Source organism: Trachypithecus francoisi, unplaced genomic scaffold (assembly GCF_009764315.1).
Source record: "Trachypithecus francoisi isolate TF-2019V2 unplaced genomic scaffold, Tfra_2.0 Lachesis_group5, whole genome shotgun sequence".
Taxonomy (NCBI): Eukaryota; Metazoa; Chordata; class Mammalia; order Primates; family Cercopithecidae; genus Trachypithecus; species Trachypithecus francoisi.
In genome coordinates this window covers 83,754,483-83,776,445 of record NW_022681470.1, presented here as the reverse complement: position 1 = coordinate 83,776,445, position 21,963 = coordinate 83,754,483, and the positions used below count along the sequence as shown (strand labels likewise).

The 21,963-nt window shown below is 41.5% G+C and overlaps 1 protein-coding gene across 2 annotated transcripts in view; it reads left to right on the top strand.

The window, feature by feature from the left end:
- The window catches only part of LIN9 (lin-9 DREAM MuvB core complex component), a 97,501-nt gene that overhangs the window by 55,725 nt on the left and 19,813 nt on the right, over positions 1-21,963 (top strand). For both annotated transcript variants that reach the window (XM_033196881.1, XM_033196880.1), the window contains one exon: positions 8,828-8,908. In XM_033196881.1, the coding sequence (XP_033052772.1) occupies positions 8,828-8,908 (81 nt within the window). The remainder of the gene's footprint in view (positions 1-8,827; positions 8,909-21,963) is intronic.

The following is a 21,963-nucleotide window of genomic DNA, read 5'->3' as shown; positions in this document are numbered from 1 at the left end:
TACTAAAAATACAAAAAAATTAGCTGGGTGTGGTGGCAGGCGCCTGCGGTCCCAGCTACTCGGGAGGCTGAGGCAGGAGAATGGCGTGAACCCAGGAGGCAGAGCTTGCAGTGAGCCAAGTTCACGCCACTGCACTCCAGCCTGGGCGACAGAGCGAGACTCTGTCTGAAAAAAAAAAAAAAGTCTCACTTGGCCGTGATGTTAAATCCTTGTATACATCATTGGATTCAATTTGCTAATATTTTATTGAGGATTTTTGCTTCTGTGTTTATGAGAGATACTGATCTATAGTTTTTTTCTTTTCATGTTTGGACAGGGGATCTGTGTTGCCCAGGCTGGGCTAAGACTCCTGGGTTCAAGTGATCCTCCCACTTCAGCCTCCCAGTAGCTAGGACTATGAATACATTCCATTATGCATGGCTTGTTGTTGTCTTTCACAGTGTCTTTGTCAGATTTTGGTATTAAGGTAATGCTAACCTTGGAGAATGAGTTAGGAAGTATTTTCTCTGCTTCTATCCTCTAAAACATTACAGAGATTGGGTATAATTTCTTCCTCAAATGTTTAGTAGAATTCCTCAGTGAACCCATCTGGGCCTGGTGCTTTCTATTTTGGAAGGTTATTAATTATTGACTCTATTTAATAGATATAAACCTATTTAGAGCCTTCCACTTTTTTCTTGTGCGAGTTTTAGAAATTTCAAGGAGTTTGTTCATTTGTTTTTAGGTTATAAAATTTGTGGGCATGTAGTTGTTTATAGTATTCTTTTATTATCTTTTTAAAGTGCATAGGATCTGTAATGAGGCCCCTTTTTCATTTCTGAAATTAATAATTTGTGTCCTCTCTCTTTTTTCTTAGCCTAGCTAGAGGCTTATCAATATCATTGATCTTTTTAAAGAACCAACTTTTGGTTTTGTTGATTTTTTTTTTCTATTAATTTCCTGTTTTTAATTTTATTGATTTCTGCTCTAATTTATATTATTCTGCTTACTTTGTATTTAGTTTGCTTTTTGTTTTTTTCCTAAGGTGGACGCTTAAATTACTGATTTTAGGTCTTCTTTACTAATAAATGCATTCGATACTACAAATTTCCCACTAAGTGCTGCTTTGACCGTATCACACAAATTTTGACAATTTGTCTCTTTATTTTTATCTAGTTCAGAATATTTTTCCATTTCTTCTTTTAGATTGCTTTTTTGACTCATGTATTATTTAGACATATCTTCAGATTTTACAGCTTTCTTTGTGATTGATTTCTGGTGAAGTTCATTGTGGTGTAAGAGCATACATTTTATGATTTCTATTCTTTTAATTTTGTTAAGGTATGTTTTGTGACCCAGAATGAGATCTTTATGAATTTTCTGTACAACCCTGAGTAGAAAGTATATTCTGCAGTTGTTGGATGAAGTAGTCTATAGATACCCATTATATCCAGTTAATTGATGATATTGTTGAGTTGATGTCCTTGCTGATTTTCTGCCCATTGGATCTGTTCATTTCTGATAGAGGGGTATCCAAATCTCGAACTGTAATGGTGGATTGATCTATTTGTCAATAGTTAATGTATTTTGCCTCATGTTTTGATGTTCTGTTATTAGGCACATAAATATTAAGTATTGTTGGCTGGGTGCAGTGGCTCACGCCTGTAATCCCAGCCCTTTGGGAAGCTTAGGTGGGCAGATCATTGAGGTCAGGAGTTCGAGACCAGCCTGGCCAACATGGTGAAACCCCGTCTCTACTAAAAACACAAAATTAACCAGGTGTGGTGGCAGACACCTGCAATCCCAGCTACTCGGGAGACTGAGACAGAATTGCTTGAACCTGGGAGGCGGAGGTTGCAGTGAGCTGACATTGCACCACTGCACTCCGGCCTGGGTGACAGAGCAAGAATCTGTCTCAAAAAAAAAAAAAAAAAAAAAGAACAGAAAAAATATGATGTCTTCTTGGAACATTGACCCTTTTTTCATTATGTAATGCCCCTTTTTATTCCTGACACTTTTTCTTGCTCTGGAGTCTACTTTGTCTGAAATTAATATAACTGCTCCTCCTTTCTTTTGATTAGTGTTAGCATGGCATATTCTTTATCCATTTACTTTTTTTTTTTTTTTTTTTTGAGATGAAGTCTTGCTCTGTTGCCCAGGCAACCTCTGCCTCCTAGGTTCAAGCGAGTCTCATGCCTCAGCCTCCCGATTAGCTAGGATTACATGTCCACCACACCTGGCTAATATTTGCATTTTTAGTAGAGACAGGTTTTTTCACCATCTTGGCCAGGCTGGTCCAGAACTCCTGACCACGAGAAATGTGCCTCCCAGAGTGCTGGGATTACAGGTGTCAGCCACTGAGCCTCGCTCTGTTTGGTTTTTGTGTTTGTTTGTTTTTTGTTTTTGAGAACAGGGTCTCCCTCTGTAGCCTAGGCTGGAGTGCAGTGGCTCACTACAGCCTCAACTTCCTGGGCTTAAGAAATCCTCCCACCTCAGCCTCCCAAGTAGCTGGGACTACAGGCGTAAGCTACCACACCTGCTAATTTTTGTATTTTTTGTATAGGCATGGGGTGTCAGTGTACCTAGACTGGTCTTGAACTCCTTGGCTCAAGCAATGGGACCCACCTCGGCCTCCCAAAGTACTGGAATTATAGGGATGAGCCACCACACCTGGCCTTCATCCATTTACTTTTAATCTATCTGTGTCTTTATGTTTAAAGTAGATTTCAAAGTGATTATTGATATAATTGGATTATCATACAGTAATATCTATCATATTTATTACTATTTTCTATTTGTTGCTCATATTCTTTATTTCTATTTTTATATTCCACTTTTTTTTGCCTTTTATGGTTTAATTTATGTAATTCCATTTTTCTCTGCTTTTTTAGCATATAGATTATACTTTTTTCTTTTAACTTTCTTTAATGGTTGCTCTAGAGTTTACATTATATACTTTTACAACTAATCCACATCCACTTTCAAATAACACTGTACAGCTTCATGGGTAGTACTAGTACCTGATAATAACAAAATAATCCTAATTTATCCCTCCTTTCCTTTGTATCATTGCTGTCATTATTTTATTTATACCTAAGCATGCATAAGCATATATACACATAATCATATATAATTAAATATGCTGTTGCTGTTATTATTTTGAACAAACTGTTATCTGTTGGAACAATTAGGAATAAGGAAAATAAAAGTTTCTCTTTTACCTTCAATGTATTCTTTCTTTGATACACTTCCTTTATTTATATCTGAGTTTCTGACATGTATCATGTTCTTTTTCTCTAAAGAACATCATTTAACATTTCTGGCCGGGCGTGGTGGTTCACGCCTGTTGTCCTAGCACTTTGGGAGGCTGAGGTGGGTAGATCACTTGAGGTCAGGAGTTCGAGACCAGCCTGGCCAACATGGTGAAACCCCATCTCTGCTAAAAATACAAAAATTAGCCAGGCATGGTGGCGCTTATAGTCCCAGCTGCTTCGGAGGTTGAGGCATGAGAATCGCTTGGACCTGGGAGGTGGAGGTTGCAGGGAGCCAAGATCACTCCATTGCACTCCAGCCTGAGCAACAGAGCAAGATTCCATCTCAAAAAAAAAAAAAAGAAAAAAAAACATTTCTTACAAGGCAGTCCTACTAGTGACAGATTTTCTCAAGTTTCTTTCTCTGAGAAAGTCTTTATTTTTCTTTCACTTAAAAAATTTTTGTTTTATTGGCCGGGCGTGGTGGCTAACGCCTGTAATCCCAGCACTTTGGGAGGCTGAGGCGGGTGAATCATGAGGTCAGGAGATCGAGACCATCCTGGCTAACACGGTGAAGCCCCATCTCTACTAAAAATACAAAAAATAAGCCAGGCGTGGTGGCAGGCGCCTGTAGTCCCAGCTACTCGGGAGGCTGAGGCGGGAGAAGGTCGTGAACCTGGGAGGCAGGGCTTGCAGTGAGCCAAGATCGTGCCACTGCACTCCAACCTGGGCAACAGTGCAAGTCTCCATCTCAAAAGAATTTAAAAAGTTATTTTATTTTATTTATTATTGTAGAGATGAGGTCTAGCTGTGTTTCTCAGGCTGCTCCAGAACTCCTGGGCTTAAGCAGTCCTCCCTCTTGGCCTTCCAAAGTGCTGAGATTATAGGTGTGAGCTATGATGCCCAGTCCTGTTTTACTTTTGAATGATAATTTCATAGGGTGTAGGGGTTTAGATTGCCAGATTTTTTTTCTCAACACGAGACATTTCACTCCAGTCTCCTCTTGCTTGCCTGGTTTCTAAGAAGTCAGATGAAATTCTTATCTTTGCTCCTCTATCGGCAAAGTGTTTTCTTTCAGGATTTTTTCCCCTTTTTTTTAGTATGTAGAGATGGGGTTTTGCCATGTTGCCTAGGCTGGTCTCGAACTGCTGGGCTCAAGTAATCTGCCCACCTCAGCCTCCCAGAGTGCTGGGATTACAGGTGTGAGCCACCATAGCTGAACCAGAATTTTTCTTTGTCTTGGATTTTCTGTGGTTTGAATATGGTAGGTGTAAATCTAGAGGTTTTTGTGGCATTTTCTCTGCTTGGTATTCTCTGAGCTTCTTAGATCTGTGGTTTGGTATTTGACATTAAATTGGGGAAACTCTCATTCATTATATTTCAGATAGTTCTTCCTTTTTTTCTCTCTTTCCTCTCCTTCTTGTATTTCCATTAATGCATAAGTTACACCTTTTGTAGCTGTCCCACAATCCTTGGACATTCTGTGCTGACTTTTTCAGTCTTTGTTCTCTGTTTTTTAGTTTTGGAAGTTCCTATTAATATATCCTCTTCTGAGATAACTGTTGTGGTAGGAAAAAAAAAGAAAAATAAATAATATATCCTCAAGCTCAAGAAATTTTCATCTCTCTGCTTGCATTGCCCATCTGTTCTTGCATGCTATTTTATCCATTAGAGGCCTTAGCTTATTACTCATAGTTCTTTAAAATTTCAACATCCCTGCCATATCTAAGGCTGGTTTTTATGCTTACTTTGTCTCTTCAAACTATGTTTTTTGCCTCTTGGCATACCTTGTAATTTTTTCTTAATTGCCAAATGATGTACTATGTAAAAGGAACTGTCAGCCTGAGCCTCTAGACTGTGAACTTCACAAATGCGCCTCAGTTTTTCCTCCTCTTAGGTGGTACAGGGTGGCTAGAGTGGGCTGGGATTGGGTTTTTCTCTTGCCCCAGGTCAGTTAGCCTCTGATAAAACCCTAGCATGTTAGCTTCTGGTTAAGTACTTTTTCCTGAGGTCAGGCCTTGCTAAGAAGAACAGAATGCTCCGTTTTAATTCAAAATTGTTAGTTTTCTCTTCCCCTTGCAAGAAACAAGAGGGTGTATTTCTGCAGTATTCACTAAGAACCAGATTAAGCCCCTGGAAGTAAAACTCACAAAAGTATGCTTTTCAAAAAACCCTCATAATTGAGTCCCGTTGAGCAAATGCTTAATGGTCAGACTTGCCTGCACCTACCACATAAATTACAGTTCCATTTTTCCTACCCCAGCACTGGTTCCTAGAGGTTTTTGCTCACATGTTTCTGCTCCAGTAAATGGTGATTCTACATATTTGCCTTTCATTCTTTCTAATTTTGTGGACAGTTTGCCTTGGCCCTCAATTCTCTTAGAGATCTAAGAAGTGTCGTTGATTTTTTAAGTATGTTCAGTTTTTTACCTGGTGTTAGGATGGAGTAGCACCTTCCAAGCTTCTTATATCCCAGACTGTAAACTGAAAGTCTATGTATTTGATTTTAGTACTTAATTTAAAATTTATAATCTATATGTAAAGCCTAGTTAAAACACTACTTCCACTATTATTTTAAGATATTTAAGAGGTAAAAATAGAAGTTATTTTATGTCCTTACCTTTTATAGTATGTGAGGTTTTATAAAACTCAGTTTTGCTCTTAAGCGTTGAAGTTGATATTTTGATTTTTTGCTGTTCCAAATATATTTTTTCTTATGACAAAATACACATTAAAAATGTTTTGCTGCACAGTGGCTCACACCTGCAATCCCAGCACTTTGGGTGGCCAAGCTGGGAGGATTGGGAGTCTAGGAGTTCAAGACAAGCCTGGGCAACATAGACAAGGATTGAGTCTAGGAGTTGACGACAAGCCTGGGCAACATAGTGAGACCCCCATCTCTACAAAAAATACAAAAATTAGCCAGGTGTGGTGGCACGCCCCTGTAGTCCCAGCTACTCGAGAGTCTGAGGTGGGAAGATCCCTTGAGCCCAGGAGGTTGAGGCTGCAGTGAGCCGTGATCATGCTACTGCACTCAGCCTGGATAGCTATAAGCTACCACGCCCAACCTTATTCTTTCTTTCTTTTTTTTTTCTTTTTTGAGACAGAGTCTTGCTCTGTTGCCCAGGCTAGAACACAGCAGTCATGTGATCTCGGCTTCACCTCCCAGGTTCAAGCAACCCTCATGCCTCAGGCTCCCGAGTAGCTGGGACTAGAGGCTCGAGCCACCACGCCTGGCTAATTTTTGTATTTTTAGTAGAGATGAGGTTTTACCATGTTGGCCAGGCTGGTCTTGAACTCCTGACCTCAGGTGATCCATCAGCCTCAGCCTCCCAAAGTGCTGGGATTACATACAGGCATAAGCCACCATGCCTGGCCAAAAAAGGGTTATCTCTTAGAAATAAATAATAAGGGCCGGGCGTGGTGGCTCATGCATGTAATCCCAGCACTTTGGGAGGCCAAGGCAGGTGGATCACCTGAGGTCAGGAGTTTGAGACCAATCTGGCCAACATGGTGAAACCCCATTACAGGCGGATTTCTTTTTTTTTAAGAAACATAACTACAATATCTATTACATCTATAAAAACTGAAATGTCAATATCAAATATCCAGTTGGTATTCAGATTTTTCAGTTGTTTTTTAAATGTTGAGTGCCTTTTTTCTCCATTCAGCTTATTGAAGAAACTGGATCCATACAGTCTCCCACAGTCTCGATTTTTCTGATTAATTCCTTGTGGGATTATTTAACTTGTTCTTTGTATTTTATGTAAATTGAAAATTATATCTAGAGGTTTGATTGGATTTAGGTTTTTTGATTGGCTGTTTGTTTTCGTGTGACTTCTTTTACAGGTGGTTTTGTGTTCTTTTGATAGGAGACATTAATTAATTAATTAATTAATTATGAGATAGGGTCTTGCTCTGTTGCCCAGGCTGATTAATTAATTAATTAATTAATTATGAGATAGGGTCTTGCTCTGTTGCCCAGGCTGGAGTCCAGTGGCATGATTTCGGCTCACTGCATCCTCCACCTCCCAAGCACAAGAAGTTCTCCCACCTCAGCCTCCTGAGTAACTGGGACTACAGATGCAAGCCACTAAACCCAGCTAATTTTGTTTATTTTTTGTGGAGATGAGATCTCAAACTCCTGTACTCACGATCCCAGCTACTTGGGAAGCTGAGGCTGGTCACAAACTCTTGGGCTCAAGTGGTCTTGCCGCCTTGGCCTCCGAATGCACTGGGATTACAAGTTTGAGCCACTGTATCTCTGACCTATTTATTTTTTGATGTTAGCTGCCATTGATTATCAATGCTTAGATCCATTCATTCAATACGATTTCAAAATGGCTTTCACTCTGTCATTTCTTCTTCCTAAGTATCATTGTAAACTCATGGATTTTAACATTTGGCTTTAGTTCATTATAGTTATTATTCTTACTGGTCTACAAATTTCCCTATTTTGGACCAGTGAAAACTTGTTCAAATTGACTCCTTAGTCCTTTTGACATGTCCTAATTACAATGGATTTTTAAAATAATATTTGCTTGTCAGTTTAATCAGATGTATAAAATACAGTGCTGGCCGGGCGCGGTGGCTCAAGCCTGTAATCCCAGCACTTTGGGAGGCCGAGACGGGCGGATCACGAGGTCAGGAGATCGAGACCATCCTGGCTAATACGGTGAAACCCCGTCTCTACTAAAAATACAAAAACTAGCCGGGCGAGGTGGCGGGCGCCTGTAGTCCCAGCTACTCGGGAGGCTGAGGCAGGAGAATGGCGTAAACCCGGGAGGCGGAGCTTGCAGTGAGCTGAGATCTGTCCACTGCACTCCAGTCCGGGCGACAGAGCGAGACTCCGCCTCAAAAAAAAAATAAAAATAAAAATAAAATACAGTGCTATGAGGCTGAGTGTGGTGACTCATGTCTGTAATCCCAGCACTTTGGGCCGCCAAAATGGGCAGATTACTGGAGGTCAGGAGTTCGAGACCAGCCTGGCCAACATGGTGAAACCCCGTTTCTGCTAAAAATACACAAATGGCCGGGTGCCCTGGTTCACACCTGTAATCCCAGCACTTTGAGAGGCCAAGGTGAGTGGATCATCTGAGGTCAGGAGTTCAAGACCAGCCTGGCCAACATGGCAAAACCTTGTCTCTACTAAAAATGCAAAAATTCATCGGGCATGTTGGTGGGTGTCTGTAATCCCAGCTACTCGGGAGGCTGAGGCAGGAGAATTATTTGAGCCTGGGAGGCGGAGGTTGCAGTGAGCCGAGATCACGCCATTGCACTCCAGCCTGGGCAACAGAGCAAGACTCCATCTCAAAAAAAAAAAAATACAAAAATTAGCCAGGTGTGGTTGTGTGTGCCTGTAATCCCTGCTACTCGGGAAACTGTGCCACTGCACTCCAGCCTGGGTGACAGAGTGAGACTCTATCTCAGAAAAAAAAAAACAATGCTATGCTATATATATATGTATGTATGTATGTATGTGTTGAAACACTAAAATCTATTGCTAAAATATCTTACTAAAAAATTGGAAATTTAATGTCTAACCAATATACCTAAATGCCTCTGTTTCTTCTAAAATATTTCTTCTTTTCTTGCAGACCCGATTATCAAAAATTCTCATGATTAAAAAGGAACATATCAAGAAATTAAGGGAAATGAACACAGACGCAGAAAAATTGGTAAGAATTTGTTTCTCTTTTTTTTCCTTCATTTGCTTGTCTAATTTCAAAATGGTGAGACCATCTGTATCTGTTGATTTAAAAGTATCTATGGGAGGAAACCTTCAGATAAATATTATTTTTAAATCCTCATTTGCATGAGGTTGTCCACACCTATAGTCCACCTTCTTGGGAGGCTGAAGCAAAAGGATTGCTTGAGTCTAGAGTCAGAGACTGCAGTGAGCTATGATTCTACCACTACACTCTAGCCTGGGTGATAACAAGACCCTATCTCGGTAAATGAATGAATACAGGAATACATACATACATACATACATACATACATACATAAAAAAGTAAATCTTCATTGCTATCACTATCTCTTGTTATACTGAACATATGCTAAGTAAACTGGCAATGCATTGCCCCAGACCTCATTATGCCATTGACTATACAGTTGAATAGGATTAATGGGTATATTAGGTTCTTTGAACAGTTTACATGAGTCTGGAATTGCTCAGATACCTGTGACCAAGGAAGTTGTAATGACAGGTTATAAAAAATGTTTCAGAATAAGTAAGTCAGGAAATACCTGTATTGTCATCTTTAGGTTATCTTGACAACATTTATATCCTGATAATCTAATGAGTTCAAAAAATGAGAGCCAATTTTATTTATAAGATAATTACCAGAAGTCTTTTTTTTTTTTTTCTGAGACGGAGTTTTGCTCTTGTCTCCCAGGCTGGAGTGCAGTGGCACGATCTCGGCTCACTGCAACCTCCAGCACCTGGGTTCAAGTGATTCTCCTGCCTCAGCCTCCCAAGTAGCTAGGATTACAGGCACACACCATCACGACCAGCTAATTTTTATATTTTTAGTAGAGACGGGGTTTTGCCATGTTGGCCAGGATGGTCTCGAATTCCTGACCTCAGGTGGTCCACCCACTTCAGCCTCCCAAGTGCTGGGATTACAGGTGTGAGCCACAGCGTCCAGCCAGCCACAGCACCCGGCCCAGAGTTTTTTAAAAAGCTGTTTATGTAGACACTATTCACTAGGAAAGTCTTTGAATTGTAATGAAATTCACATCTTGCTTGAGGGTATGTAGGATGGCAAATAGGTTTTATCTCATGTACCATCTCCAGTTTATTGAAAATGACTGTATAGAAGTCTGAAAGGGAGGGCTCAGTGACTGTGCTCAGGGGGCAAAGTGCTGTGACTAATTATCAGTGTCTGTTGTAAGTGCAATAATGGGAGTAGTAGCACTGGGAATCTCTGGAATGAAATGTTGTAAGGGTATAGGTGTGGATAAGTTAGGTATCTACAGCTGCAAAAGTAGATACCTAAGTGAATAAGGAACAATTCTCTTTTAGGATTATAGAATTTTTTTTATCTGAAAATTACTGAATTTTTAAGACCACAAATGTCGGGTGATTTCAGCGTAAGATCATACTGCTCTCTTTAGCAGTACAGATACTAAAACTTGGGCTTAAGCATAATATGAAATTAGTATTGTCAGATACACAAGCCATCCAGAAGTGAAAAAGATTAGCTATAGCATATTGCCATTACATATCTTAAACATAGAAATGTATGTGCATGCTTCTTTACTACTGGACTCTAATTCTTATCTTGGTTTCCATCAGTTCTACTTCTGCCCTTTATATTCTATGCCTTTTCAGTGCTCCTCCACCCCACTTCTATTTTTCTCTGGTCACTTTATCATCTTTTCTATCTTTATATATAAATGAAGTATTTCCCTTTAATATCACTAGTTAGGACTGTTTTCTTCTAAGTTCCATGCTTTAAAGCACTGGGCTTGCCTTTGCCCAGTTAATCTTATCTACTTTCTATTTATTTTTATTTTTTTTTTTTTTTATTTTTTTTGAGGCGGAGTCTCGCTCTGTCGCCTGGACTGGAGTGCAGTGGCCGGATCTCAGCTCACTGCAAGCTCCGCCTCCCGGGTTTACGCCATTCTCCTGCCTCAGCCTCCCGAGTAGCTGGGACTACAGGCGCCCGCCACCTCGCCCGGCTAGTTTTTTTTTTTGTATTTTTAGTAGAGACGGGGTTTCACCGTGTTAGCCAGGATGGTCTCGATCTCCTGACCTCGTGATCCGCCCGTCTCGGCCTCCCAAAGTGCTGGGATTACAGGCTTGAGCCACCGCGCCCGGCCAATCTTATCTACTTTCTAATAGAGACCTATTTCGGGTTGTTTTGCAAACTAAGAAGATGCAACCTTCAGTGTAAAATGAATTTGTATTCACAGAGACCGTTTTGATGTTGGCTTGACTTCTTAGCATATGAGAACTCTGTAGAAGTAATCTAGTTGGCTTGATACATTTTATTATTTGTTTTATTTATGTAAAAATAGTTTCCATATAAAAATTCAAATATTATGAAATGATTTAATCAAACTGTAGTTCTTTATAATGCCTTCTCCATAAATAGTATTAAGTTAGCATATGTTATAAATATGTTTGTTTATATGTTTACCATATGAATTTCTTTTTCTTTGCATATACTAAAAATTATTTTCATGCAGAATGGAATTAAATTATGATATATTGGCTTATCTCTTAAAATGACTTTATTGTACCATAATTTTTTTTTTTTTTTTTGAGACGGAGTCTCGCATCGCTGGGGCTGGAGTGCAGTGGCCGGATCTCAGCTCACTGCAAGCTCCGCCTCCCGGGTTCCCGCCATTCTCCTGCCTCAGCCTCCTGAGTAGCTGGGACTACAGGCGCCCGCCACCTCGCCCGGCTAGATTTTTGTATTTTTTTAGTAGAGACGGGGTTTCACCTTGTTAGCCAGGATGGTCTCGATCTCCTGACCTCGTGATCCGCCTGTCTCGGCCTCCCAAAGTGCTGGGATTACAGGCTTGAGCCACCGCGCCCGGCTGTACCATAATTTAAACAACTTCCTATTAACAGATATTTGAGTTATTTCCATCACTTTATTAATATAGTGCAAATATTTTTGTGCATTTGTTTGTGTCTATCTGTAGGATAAATTTTAGAAAGTAAAATGAAAGATTTAATGAAACTTAGTTTAAGAGGTAGGCTGAACATATTTTTTTCATATCCTTTATAATTGCACATAGAATATGAAGTACAAAAAGAAGTAAACAGAAAAAAAATGGAGCAGTCTGCTTAACAATGTCTATGAGATTTCAAAATTTTTTTCTGGCATGTTTTTAGATGAAACAGAAACCATGGCTACAAGAGGCCCTAGATCCAGATTTGGCAAATATGATGAAGTGCAGAAGTGAGATTAGTATTTTAAAAGGCAATTAATTCAAGGTCTTTCTCCTTGTTCCCCTTCTTCATCTCAGTAACAATTCAAACGTGGCATTTACTCAAGTTAAAAGGAGAGAAAGAAGCACTTCTCTAAAGAATTTGAATGTACTATTTGGGGAAAGTTAAGGTTTTTTTCTGCTTTTGGTAAGGGTAGACTAGGTAATTTGGATTAACCTTCCTGCTTTGAATAACTGTTTCCTCTGGAATAAAATATTAAAATAAGCTGCTTGAAGACACTGGAGCATTAACAAGGCATTGAGAAGGCCGGGCGCAGTGGCTCATACCTGTAATCCCAGCACTTTGGGAAGCCAAGGCAAGTGGATCACTTGAGGTCACGAGTTCAAGACAAGCCTGGCCAACATGACAAAACGCTGTCTCTACTGAAAATAAAAAAATTAGCTGGGTGTGATAGCATGCATGTGTAATCCCAGCTACTTGGGAGGCTGAGGTAGGAGAGTCGCTTGAACCCAGGAAGCAGAGGTTGCACTGAGTCAAGACCGTGCCACTGTACTCCAGCCCGGGCAGCAGAGCAAGACTCTGTCTCAAAAAAAAAAAAAAGAAAGAAAGAAAGAAAATAAACAACAAGGCATTAAGGAATTATAGGATCTGGGAAAAGAAGGAAAGAAGTAAGGGGGAACCTGATGTTCAGGGTTGCTTTTTCCTTGGGGGCTTCTGCGAGTTCCAGAAAAGGTAGCTGAGAAGCTAAGTGGCATTCTTGAAAGGCTTATAGGGGTTGGAGGCCAAAATTAGAGTCCGGAGACCCACCGAGGGTTGGGGGAAGTTGGCAAACTTTTAAGTCCTCTTTGGAGGAATATAGTATTTTTATAGGCCTCAAATTATTTCTATAAATTTGTATATATAGTATCTAACACTCAATTTAAATTCAAGACACAATAGGAGACACAGTAACCCTAAGGAAAAAAGCAAATAAACTATGTAGACAGTAGGCAGACTCCAGACAATGGAGTTTTTAGAAATATATTTTAAATGCTTAATTTGTTAAAAGAGATGAGACAAAATTGAGAATTTTAGAAGAGAACTGGAAACAACAATAAAAAAGACCAAATGAAAACTATAAACTCTAGCAATCAGAATTAACTCAGTTGGTGGATACAACCACAGCAGATTAGAAACAACTAAAGAGAGAACTAATAATTTAAAATAGATCAGAGGAAAATACCCCAAATGAAACACGAAGATAAAAATGAGTGGAAAATATAGAAGAGAAGAGACGATAAATAGGGAATACGGTGAGGAAGATCTAATGTGTAATGAAATAGCAGAAGGAAAAAGAAAGAATGGAACAAAAGCAGTATTTTAAACGATAATGACTAAAGGCATTCCAAAACCGTCAAAAAACAACAAACCGCAGATAGATTCCTATCAACCCCAATGAGATAAATAAAAAGATAGTGACTTTTAGACACATTATCTTTTTTTTTTAGAGACAGAGTCTCACTCTGTCGCCCAGGCTGCAGTGCAGTGGTGCGATCTTGGCTCACTGCAAGCTCCACCTCCTGGGTTCACACCATTCTCCTGCCTCAGCCTCCCGAGTAGCTGGGACTGCAGGCGCCTGCCACCATGCCCAGCTAATTTTTTGGTTTTTTTTTTTTTTTTTAGTAGAAACGGGGTTTCACTGTGTTGGCCAGGATGGTCTCGATCTCCTGACCTCGTGATCTGCCTTCCTCAGCTCCCAAAGTGCTGGGATTACAGGTGTGAGCCACCACGCCCGGCCTAGACACATTATCTTAAAACTGCTGAAACTAAACACAAAGTGAAAAAATGTTAGAGTACCCAGGGCAGGATGGGAGTGAGAAGTATGTACAAACGAGCAACCAACAATTTGTCTGAGAGCTCCCATCTCCACAAAAACAATAGGAGACAGAAGATAATGGAATGACATCTTCACAGGGCTGAAACAAAATAACTGCCAACCTAAATTTCCATAACCAGTGAAAATGCCTTCAAGGATAAAGTTAATAGTTGTAGACAAATTTATGGACCTTCTTACCAGAATATCTACATTAAAGGAAATACTAAAGAGTTTTTGTTTAAGCAGAAGAAAAAACTTGAAGTTTGTAAGAGAAACATGAAGATTCAGGGAATGAAGAAACAAAAAGGGTAAATATGTGGATTAATCTAAGTAACACATTAAATAATTCTTGTGGCACTTAAAGTATAGAGAGAATTAAAATACACTATAATTGCCTGTTGGTCAGGGTAGGGGTGTATGTACATATAGGCCTAGATAAATGAAAGATGGATGACATTTTAATCTCTAAGGAACCTATTAAAATAATAGTAAAAGATGAATATTTATCAAGCTAATTAGGGGGAAGTAGATGGGAAATGGAACAATAAAAATGTTTAATTGGGGCTGGGTATAATGGTTCATGCCACTGGATTGCTTGAGACCAGGAGTTTGAGACTAGCCTGGCCAACATGGCCAAACCCCGTTTCTACTAAAAATACAAAAATTAGCCGGGCATGGTGGCACATGCCTGTAATCCCAGCTATACAGGAGGCTGAGGCAGGAGAATCACTTTAACCCAGGAAGCAGAGGTTGCCACTGCACTCCATGCCACTGTACTCCAGCCTGGGCAACAGAGCAAGACTCTGTCTCAAAAACAAAACAAAAAAAAAATGTTTTTTAGAAAAATTAACCAGGCATGGTATAGTCCCAGCTACTCAGGAGACTGATGGGGGAGGAATGCTTGAGCCCAGAAGTTTGAGGCTGTGGTGAGCTAGAATGGTATCACTGAACTCCATTCTGGGTGACAGAATGCGACCCTGTTTCTTGAAGAAGAAAAAAAAAAAAAAGTATGTGACTGGCAGAACCAAGAAACTTTAACAGAACACTGTATTGGTGAGGATGTGGACAAGTAGGCATTCTTACACATAAATTAGTACGCTTTTTATGAAGGGTGTACAGGGTCTCAGAAAATGATACCCCAAAATGAAGGCCTCAGAAGCAGCTCTCTCTGACCTTTTTTGCCCACCTATCTTTGATCTCTCATTTTCTTCTGAGGCTAACCATAGAAACCAGAATCCCTCTTCCCCAAAGCAGGTCATAGAAACCAGAACTCCTTTTCCCAGAAGCCAGCCTTATATAAAACCTGAGAATATTACTCCAGCTTGCCCGTCACCTTTGTGTGTAAAAATTGGTCATGAAGAAATTATTTGACCTACTTTGACTATAGGTCATAAGACCCCCGTTCCAGACAGGATTCTGCCTCATACCCATAGGAAGGATTGCTGCAGAGAGAGGCCAAGAGAAATCTAGACAGGCCTTACTGGATTTCCCTGCTTTGTTAGCATTAGATCATACCCTGTTTGTCCAATCATATTTCTTTTTTGTTTTTTTCTTTTCTTTTCTTTTCTTTTTTTTTGGAGACAGAGTCTTGCTCTGTTGCCTAGGCTGGAGTGCGGTGGTGCAACCTCAGCTCACTGCAGCCTCCACCTCCTGGGCTCAAGCAATTCTTGTGCCTTAGCCTCCTGTGTCCAATCATATTTCCATACCACTGTCCATATGCTTTGTGAACCTAAGCACAAAAATTGACAATGTATTTTGTATTTTTCATTCTGAAGACTCTGGCGTCACATAAAGTTATAACCAAATAAATGTGTATGCCTTTTTTCCTATTAGTCTCTCTTTTGTCAGTGATTTTCAGTGAGCCTTCAGAAGGTGAAGGGGAAGTCCCTCTGGCCCCTACAGGTGCTTCGGCAATATCTGTCAAGATTTAAAATGCTCAAGTCTTTTGATTTAGCAGTGGCACTCCTGGAAACTTCCACACATATGTTTGCCTTTGTCCAAAATGACTGCATGTTCATTGCAGCATGTTTGCAAGATCTGAAGGTTAAAAACAATCTGAATGTGCATCAAGAAGGAGCTAATTTGGGAGATTAAGGTAGGAAGATTGCCTGGGGCTGGGAGTTCAAGACCAGCCTGGGCAACATAGTGAGACCCTGTCTCTACAAAAATGTTTAGGAAATTAGCCAAGCACAGTTGTGGATGCTTGTAGTCTCAGCTACTCATGACACCGAAGCAGGAGGATTGCTTGAGCCCAGGAGTTTGAGGTGCAGTGAGCTATGACCGTATCACTGCACTCCAGCTTGGGCAACAGAGCAATATCCTATCTCTAAAAATAATAATAATAATAGTTTTTTGGCTTGGCACAGTGGCTTATGCATGTAATCCTGGCACTTTGGGAGGCTGAAGTGAGTGGATCACGAGGTCAGGCCAACATGGTGAAACCCCATCTCTACTAAAAATACAAAAATTAGCCAGGTGTGGTGGCATGCACCTGTAATCCCAGCTACTCAGAAGGCTGAGGCAGGAGAATTGCTTGAATCCGGGAGGCAGAGGTTGCAGTGAGCCATGATCATGCCACTGCACTTCAGCTTGGGTGACAGAGCGAGACTCCGTCTCAAAAAAAAAAAAAACAGTTTTTAAAATAAATTTAAAGCAGCTGGGCACGGTGGCTCAAGCCTGTAATCCCAGCACTTTGGGAGGCCGAGACGGGCGGATCACGAGGTCAGGAGATCGAGACCATCCTGGCGAACACGGTGAAACCCCATCTCTACTAAAAAAATACAAAAAACTAGCCGGGCGAGGTGGCGGGCGCCTGTAGTCCCAGCTACTTGAGGGCTGAGGCAGGAAAATGGCATAAACCCAGGAGGCGGAGCTTGCATTGAGCCGAGATCACGCCACTGCACTCCAACCTGGGCGACAGAGCGAGACTCTGTCTCAAAAACATAAAATAAAATAAATTTTAAAAATAAAACATAATAAGGAACTGGTTACATGTATAATATATTTATACAGTGTAACACCCTGTAACAGGGAAGCTCACTTGAACAAACCTGAAGATTTCAAGTGAGAAGATGAAAGTGCTGAGCATGTTTATGATACATTCCCATTTGTTTGGAAAAGGAAGGGTGGATTCAGGAGGAAATATGTGCCTTTTTTGTTGTGTGTAAATAGACTATCTCTGGAAAGATGCTTAAGAAACTGGTAATACTGATTACTTCTAAAGAGAAGAGAATAAGTAAGTGGCATTAGGGGGAGACCTAACTTTTGAATTTTAAACCATGCAAATGTATTTTCTGTTCCAAAAAAAATTAAAATTATCTTCAAGAGAAGATTAAGAAGAAAAGATTGAGCTGTCTCAGAACATACTATTGATAGCCAGAGATGGAAAATCTGAGAGAAAAATTAAGAAACAGAGAGTACCAATTCCATTGTCCAACATTCAGCCAATAGGGTACCCACAAATGGAGCAGAGAAAATAGAGGGGAGGGGAGTTATCAAAACAATGACAGAGGAAAATTTCCCAAAGCTGAAGAAGAAAGTGACCTAACTCATTGTTTACTCTTAATGTTGACTCAGTAGCTTTCCTTCATTAATCCTAGTTTTACTTTCTGAAACAGTTTTAATAAGTCTGCTACATCTTCTATGTGGTAACTATTAAGATATTTGGAGAATATGACGGGAGGCTTCAAGATGACTGACTATAGGCATTTTTGTACTCAACTCCTCCACTAAGAAACAAAATAGTAAGTAGATAATCATACTTCAAATAGATCATCCAAAAGAGAATACTGGAATTCAACAGAAAAGTGACAGGAAATATTTAAAGCAAGGAAGAAGAAAGTGAGACAGCCTGCTAGGCTGGGATCAGATAAGAGCCAAGAGAGATGCCCCAATAAAGGGAAAGGGTAAACAAGAGACCCTCAGAAGTCCTCATTCCTACTGTCAGCTCCTGCAATCCTAGCCACAGGAGAGCCCTTGACTCTCATGGGTCCTGAAACTAACACACAGACCTTTCGGGATCGTGTGCAACAGCACTGCTCCAGAGAGGAAGCTTGCACTGCGTCTCACATGCTCCCTGAGACCTAAGCAGCTACAACAAGGTGCCATTTTAGAGCCCAGCCCCAACAGACTGTGCACTGTCCCAGAACCTAGTGGCACCAGAGCTGAGATGCAAGAGAAGAATGCTGCTACCCCCAGGGTTTACGTGCATATGACCATGGGCTGCTGCACCAGGGATTGAAGCATAAGTGAGTCGCTGGCTACTGCAGCAGGGGCTGAGGTGCAAGCGGCATGCGTGTTCTGCACCCACTGGCCTAGGCTGCCCACCATTGAAGGCAATGCCTCCCTCTCCAGTGTGGCAGGGCAGCTCCCCACCCAAGCATTCCACTGGTAGCCTGGGGGATTGCCCCACCTCTGCCTGCCACTGGTTGCACCTGCCCTTACCATCAGGGAGCCTGAGAACAAGACTGCTCGGCCCAGCTTCGGTCCCCCTGCCCCTTGTGCCAGAGTACACAGTCCAACAGCCAGGCTATTGCCCAGCCCAATATACCACCACTTGTACCTGAACACTCCTCCCGGGGCCTGAGTTTGGGCCTACCCCGCAGCCACTACCACCACAGCTGGCACCTACCTGCACATGCCACCTGCACACCTGGAGACTGGCCCACCCAGCCCATCACAGCCACTGCCAACACTACTGGGTCCTTGGGGACCTAGAAGGTCATCTTGCCACTGTCATTGTCATTGTTCATGTGACACTGGCTGCCTCAGGGCCCAAAATTCTGCCCACCCACCCAGCCCACTGCTACCACTACCCTACCAGCATCTACGAAGCTGCCTGGAACCACAAGAATTGGTGTGCCTGGACCTGTTAACATCAGTGCCAGCATACACCACCTTGGAATCCAAGGACAGGCATGCTTAGCCCACCACTGCCACCATTAGGGCCCAAAGGCCGACCTACGTGGCATCCCAGCCCTCTGCAAAACTTCACCAGAGCATCCACAAATAACTCTACCCTGAGCTACTGAGGAAGCCATAGATACCATTAATGCTGTTTACAGTCAAAGAAATAGACTACACTGCTGCATGCATCCAAAATCAAGCCAAAGTATCCCACCCAACCAATACCATAGATACATATTCAGGAAAAAGTCCTCCTCTACAAAAGCAATTTCAGCCAGGTGCAGTGACTCATGCCTGTAAATCCCAACAGTTTGGGAGGCCAAGGCAGGAGGATTGCCTGAGACCAAGAGTTTAATACCAGCCTAAGTAACACAGTGACACCCCATCTCTATAAAAATGATTTTTTTTCCTTTTGAGCCAGAGTTTTACACTTGTTGCCCAGGCTGGAGTGCAATGGTGCAATCTTGGCTCACCGCAATGTCCGCCTCCCGGGTTCAAGCGATTCTCCTGCCTCAGCCTCCCAAGTAGCTGGGGTTATAGGCATGCACCACCACGCCTGGCTAATTTTGTATTTTTTTAGTAGAGACAGGGTTTCTCCATGTTGGTGAGGCAGGTCTCAAACTCCCAACTTCAGGCGATTAGCCCGCCTCAGCCTTCCAAAGTGCTGGGATTACAGTTGTAAGCCACCACACCTGGCCATAAAAATGATTTTTTAAAAATTAGCTGGCCGGGCACGGTGTCTCAAGCCTGTAATCCCAGCACTTTGGGAGGCCGAGACAGGTGGATCATGAGGTCAGGAGATCAAGACCATCCTGGCTAACACGGTGAAACCCCGTCTCTACTAAAAAAAAAATACAGAACATTAGCCGGGCATGGTGGCGGGCGCCTGTAGTCCCAGCTACTCTGGAGGCTGAGGCAGGAGAATGGTGTGAACCTGGGAGGTGGAGCTTGCAGTGAGCCGAGATCGCACCACTGCACTGCAGCCTGGGTGACAGAGCGAGACTCCTCAAAAAAAAAAAAAAAAAAGCATGGTGGTTCATGCCTGTAGTCCTAGCTACTTGGGAGGCTGAGGTGGGAGGATCACTCAAGCCCAAGAGTTTGGGCTGCAGTGAGCTGTAATTGTGCCCGTGCACTCCAGCCTGGGTGATAGAGGAAGATTCCAACTCTAAAAGAAGAAGAAAAAAAAACAAATTCAAAAAACTTGGAAGAAGCAACTATTATACCCAGATGCACAGATATCAACTTAAGGACAAGAAACATTTAAAAACAAGGAAATATGACACCTCCAAAGGAACACAATAATTCTCCGGCAACAGATTCCAATCAAAAAGACATTCTTGAAATCCTGGGAAAAATTCAAGTTACTGATTCTAAAGAAGCTCAGTGAGAGAGAAGAGAATTCTGAAAAACAATACAAAGGAACTAGAAAAGCAGTTCAGGATGTGAATGATAAATTCACCATAAGGATATACTTTTTAAGAACCAAACAAATTCTGGAACTGAAGTATTCATTGAATGAAATACAAAATATATTAGAAAGCTTCACTGGGTGTGGTGGCTCACGCCTATAATCCCAGCACTTTGGGAGGCCGAGGCAGGCAGATCATGAGGTCAAAAAATCGAGACCATCCTGGTCAGTGTAGTGAAACCCCGTCTCTACTTAAAAAATACAAAAATTAGTTGGCGGGGCGCGGTGGCTCAAGCCTGTAATCCCAGCACTTTGGGAGGCCGAGACGGGCGGATCACGAGGTCAGGAGATCGAGACCATCCTGGCTAACACGGTGAAACCCCGTCTCTACTAAAAATACAAAAACTAGCCGGGCGAGGTGGCGGGCGCCTGTAGTCCCAGCTACTTGGGAGGCTGAGGCAGGAGAATGGCGTAAACCCGGGAGGCGGAGCTTGCAGTGAGCTGAGATCCGGCCACTGCACTCCAGCCCGGGCGACAGAGCAAGACTCCGCCTCAAAAAAAAAAAAAAAAAAATACAAAAATTAGCTGGGCATGGTGGCATGAGTCTGTAGTTCCAGCTGCTCAGGAGGCTGAGGCAGGAGAATCACTTGAACCCGGGAGGCAGAGGTTGCAGTGAGCAGAGATCACGCCACTGCACTTCAGCCTGGTGACAGAGTGAAACTCCATCTCAAAAAAAAAAAAAAAGAAAAAGAACGCTTCAACAATAGACTAGATCTAGCAGAAGAAAGAATCTTGGAACTTGAAGACAGGTCTTTCGAAATAACATATTCAGGCTAACGGAAAAAAAGAACAAAAAGGTGAACAAAACCTTCATGACATGTGGGACACCATAACGTGACCAAATATTCAAATTATTAGGGTCCCAGAGGGTGGAGAACAAGAGGATTAGGAAACCTATTTAATGAAATAATAGAGGAAAACGTCCCAAGTCTAGCAATAGATTTACACATCCAGATACAGAAAGCTCTGAGATCCCCAAATAGATACAATCAAAAAGGACTTCTTCACATCACATTGTAGTCACACTGTCTAAAGTCAAAGATGAGGGAATGCCAAAAATAGCAAGATAAAAGCATCTAGTTACCTGTAAAGAATCCCCATCAGACCAACAGTAGATCACTCAGCAGAAACCTTACAGGCCTGGAGAGAATGGGATAATATATCTAGAGTGCTGAAAGAAACTAATGCTTCTTAAATGAAGAAGTAAAGCCTTTCCCAGACAAGCAAAAGCTGAGGGAATTCATCACCACTAGACTGACCATACAAGAAATGCTCAAGAGCATCCTAAACCTGAAAGTGTTTACCATCATGAAAACACATGGAAGTATAAAACACTGGTAAAGCAAGCACACAGGACTCAAATGGTACCACTACAGAAAACAACCAGACCAAAATGACAAACAATAAGAGAAGAAATAAAGAATATATAGAACAACCAGCAAACAACAATATGATAGGAACAAAAACACCCAAATCAATAACCTTAAATGTAAATGGATTAAATTCTCTCCTTGTATAGACTGGCTGAATGTATTCAAAACAAACATGATGCAAGTATATGCTGCTTATAAGAAATGCACTTTGGCTGGGCGCGGTG